The sequence below is a fragment of the Octodon degus genome, unplaced genomic scaffold (genome assembly GCF_000260255.1).
Source record: "Octodon degus isolate 3935 unplaced genomic scaffold, OctDeg1.0 scaffold00395, whole genome shotgun sequence".
In the NCBI taxonomy this organism is placed as follows: Eukaryota; Metazoa; Chordata; class Mammalia; order Rodentia; family Octodontidae; genus Octodon; species Octodon degus.
This window is the reverse complement of record NW_004524971.1, coordinates 615,586-620,141: the sequence shown is the minus strand read 5'-3', so window position 1 is coordinate 620,141 and position 4,556 is coordinate 615,586. Positions and strand designations below refer to the sequence as shown.

Below are 4,556 nucleotides of genomic sequence, written 5' to 3'. Positions count from 1 at the left end.
CAGCACATATGGCAATTGTCAGAAGTTATTGACTTGAGCCTTTTACAGCTCAGCATATTAATATAGCTTTATTTTTTATACCTTGTAGTTATACTTTTCCGCTGGATAGTTAAGACCAAGTTATTAACCAATTTTTATAGTAAATCTGAAATATGATATTGTATTTTAAAGAAATATAGTACCATACTTGAAATCAATAACTTTATTTTCTTGTTAAATGTACATATTTCAGTGATGTTTCAAAGGTCCCAAGTAAAAAACCATATATTTTTTTCAATCATTGTTTTGTATGTACACACACATATCTACATATCAATGTATTAAAGCAATAATATGCAGAATTATAATTTCTCTACCAATGTTTATTCTTATATTATTTGGTAAATAATTTTTTTCCATTTTTCTATTGGATATGAATAAGCAGAGTGTGTTGAAAGCATACTGTTTATCAGTACAGTCTGAGCAAACAAGTAGGAACTTCACAGAAAAAAATAATCTTGTACATTTATACGCAATTTATTCATAGGATAATTTTCACAAGACAGATGTTACATGTCATTGAAATTTTTCCTTGTCTAGTTTCCTTGTATGCAAAAGCATCAAGTTATTTTAAAGAGAAAGGGCTGGTCTGATACCTCAGCAGACTAAACATCTGCTTAGGCAGAGTGCAGTGGCTGAGATTCAATTCCTGGAATGCCTTGCCAGCCCTGCCCACAAAGCACACTGAGATGGTGATTGAGACTGGATATGGTGGCATGCGCCTGTAATCTCAGTGCTTGGGAAGCTGAAAACAGGCGAATCACTCTGAGTCTGATCTGTGTAGTAAGACTCTTTAGAGCCTGTCTTAAATACAGAATAAAAAAGTTATTTCAAAGAGCATTTTCCACCCCTCTTCTTTAATGTAAGAGTGCAACATTTATAGATAAAGGCAGAGTACCCAAATCCATTGCCCTTTGTTTTTAAAGAAAATTAGAGTTTTAAAAATCAAATTAGCCTGGTCTTAGATCCGTTGCAGTCCAGGTTGTCACTGTATACATCAACTCTAGACCTAGAGGAGATTGGCATAGTAGATTAGTGGGACCCTTCAACATTCTCTCCAGATATTTGATTTCAGGATGCTCATTGTCCTTTGTGGTACAAGCCTCTATGGAGGGTCACTTCCTGAACCACTGCTACCCAGCAGTGATTCAAGCTACAGCAGTAGCACCAGAGACCTCTTTGGGATAAAGCCCCAGTTAGCATTCTAGAGCCCCCAGAGAAAGATGTCAATGACCCTTAATTCCCCCATCAGACTGAGTCTTCACTTGAAACCCCACTCTTACCTGTTTCTGTGCTGCTACCAGGTTGTTCCTGAGCACATTCCTTATTAATAAATCACTTATGCACAACTTCAAGTATTAACTACTGTTTGCCCAACCTAAGACAACAAACTGTCCACTCTTCTGAAATCCCTCCTGCCAAAACCAGCTTACTTTCATACCTCTGACTACCTATTACCTTTGGACACTCAAAGATGGATACCAATTTTCCCATCCTGTCTCCACCCATTCCCTCCAAGGTTATCCCTAGGACAGACATGATTTCTTGAATCTGTTTTCCTCTTGAGTTAAAGCCTTGTTCTAAAGGAATTAAGACCAGGAATCAGAAAAAGTACCTGACACATCCTGGGGTGACTCCTCCTCGGAATAGGAGGATGAGCTCCTCTGCTGCTTACTAAGCTGCAGTTCACAAGTACCCAGGCTGCTAGCTTCCTTTTAGCCAGCGTGAATATTCTTGAATGAGGCAGTGATTGTTATGAATATAAGCTTTATAACTGTAGGAAACCTCTGGAGTTTAGGGTGCCCAGAGTTAACTCCTTAATTGTCAACTTGCTATAACTAAGCTACTTTTGTAGAACTGCTTTTATCTTTCACTCAGCCCAAGAGATATACAAACAGAGGCTGATTCCCATATGCTATCTTCCAGCTCAGCAGAATCAAAGGAAAAGGAGCTCCAATTCAAGAAGGCTTAAAGAGAAGCATTTGTCTCTGATGCATTTTCTGTCTCTTTATTGTGTTTTTCTGCCCCCTGTAATACCTTATCTTCTGTCTCTCTGTCTCTCTCCCTGTCTCCCTCCTTTCCTCGCTCCAAATCAGTTTCTCGTGAGTGAATTATATGCTAGGGTGGTTCTCAGCTCTCAGGAAAGTGCTTGGCTTACTATTGCTTGTTTTACGTAATAGACACAACTCAGGTACAGCCAAATGGCAGCAATGCTTACAGACAAGTGTGGGCAAAAGGGAGAGAGAGCTTCTGTGCCTCCTTTGCAAATGCCACCTTCCATTTGTTAGCTCTCTCAGAACCCTATCCTTTGGAAAGATTTTGTGGAGGCTTCATTATGTTAGCATGATTGATTACCTTGTGAACTGTGGTGACCAACTCAATGGTCAGCCCTTCTCTGTTCCCTGGAGGTCCAAGAATGGGGCTAAAACTTTCAACTTTGTAATCACATGGCAATTCCTTTTGTAGCCAGTTCCCATCCTGAGGCTACTTTTCATCTCATTGCTATATGAAAAGACACATTGTGGAAATTTCAAGGTTAATAGAAGTTCTGACAGGAATGAGCATGAAGTCACAATATCTTTTTCTTCTTATACGACACAGAATTGTAGACATACTCTGTAGGGTTATAAATTCAGTTTGTCATCATGAGCTATGGTAATAAGGAGATGATATCCATAGGTAATAAGGAGTCCTTATCTATAGTGCCCAGTGATGCAAGATGTGAGCATAGTTCCACTCAGATACTCAAGGAGAATTTGTGTGTACAAGCATGCACACACACACACACACACACACACACACACACACACCATTATGGATATATATCACATAGCAGGATGCAAGTTTTGCATCATTTCTGATAAATGCAAAACTGCAAAATAGCTTAATAAAAGTAATACTTCAATCAGTGTTCCCAGACCTTAAGTTAGAACAGTTTACCCTTAATCAGTCTTAATATTTGTACCCTTCCATCCCACTCATGTGTTGAAACTCTAAACTCCCAAGGCTATTAGAAGGTCCTGCCTTTAGTGATAATTATATCATGAGGACAGAGCCTTCTCTGGGATTGGTACCCTTATAAAAAGGTGTCCATGGGAGCCTATCTCTTCTTTCCACCATGAGTGGATTCAGCAAGAATTTAGCAACCTGCAAAATAGGTGGCCCTTCTATAACATGAACATGTGGCATTCTGATCTCAGAATTCCCAACCTCTAGAACTGTGAGAGATGAATCTGAATCATTTATAAGCCATTCAGTCCATGACGCTGTGTTATAGTAACCCAAATTCACTGAGATATACTGGTGGAATAATAGGCATTATGCCACATGAGAGCCCATAATAATGCTTTTAATTTTAAATCCAGAAGACGATAGATGAAGTTTTAGGTTGAGTAGTGTTTGAATATATATTATGTGTATTTCTATCAATACATTCATGCATGAGTGTAGAAACTGGTCTGTGAAGGCAAAAGTGCACAGGACACACAACAGGGACATACTTTCAGTATTCAGTGAAAACATGTTTCTAAAATCTCTGGATTTTACACATTTTGTTCTTGTAATTGGCTATTTTTGAGAACTGGCGTCTTTTGATTCTATGAGAAGTAATTTCAAATGGGAGAAATTCATATACCACATAAGGCACAGGTCACATTAGGCTTGCTTTGAACAACAAGGACTCCTGCTGACAATGCCTCTGATGCCACAGCATCCAGAAGTCCACAGTCAGAGTTTCTGGCTCCCTCAGAAGCCACTGTCTCAGCCCCCAAACACCAAGATTCATATTTACAAAGAGTGAGGAACCACTTGCATAAAGCTGTTTGCTGAATCATAAAGTCTTAGAACTTGGATCAGTGTTTGCACCTCCTGAGCCCAGTCCCCATCCAGGCAAGATCGTCATTCAAATCAATTTCATCACATCCTGACATTTACTACACTGGAGAGCTTCCAAGATGTTTCCCTTTTTCTCATATTTTAGAAAAAATCTTCTAACTTTGAGAAAATACAGAGATGCAGAGTTGCTATGGACTCAGCAGGAGGCTGTCAGAATGGATGCACTGCTCAACACTGCAAGTCAGTGACAGTGGGGACGCTACAAATCCTGGGCAGTACCCACAAGAATCCTTGTGGTCTCAGCATCCTGGGGGCAGGGCACCAGGCCATCGTCCACCACCCTGTGGAGGGTGCTGTAATGTTGCTGGCTTGGGTGGAAACAATGCAGTTCTGAAGCAGCCTCCCAGGCAGCAAAGGTAGGCATGGGAAAGACATCTGGCCTCTTGTTTTCAAAAAAGGACTTCAGATTCCTCTCACTCAGCATGTTGGCATAGTCCACAAATGTATTTTCCAAATGCTCCTGTTCCTTTTGTGCATATGTCTTCCAAAAACTGAGCTGCAGATAGCTAACTTTAGACCGGCAGCGTGCATAGCAAGTGGTGAGCAGAGAGAAGAAAGATGCTGAACAAATCAGGAACCATCCTAGAATCTTAGGAAGAAAAAAATATTGGGACATATGAAAG

General features: G+C 40.0%; 1 protein-coding gene across 1 annotated transcript in view; it reads right to left on the bottom strand.

Moving 5' to 3' along the window:
* Nucleotides 1-2,152: 2,152 nt before the first annotated feature.
* The window catches only part of Calhm6 (calcium homeostasis modulator family member 6), a 52,032-nt gene continuing 49,628 nt past the window's right edge, over nucleotides 2,153-4,556 (bottom strand). The window contains exon 2 of the mRNA XM_004648378.2: nucleotides 2,153-4,522. Coding sequence (XP_004648435.1) covers nucleotides 4,133-4,522 — 390 coding nt within the window. The 3' untranslated portion in view covers nucleotides 2,153-4,132. The remainder of the gene's footprint in view (nucleotides 4,523-4,556) is intronic.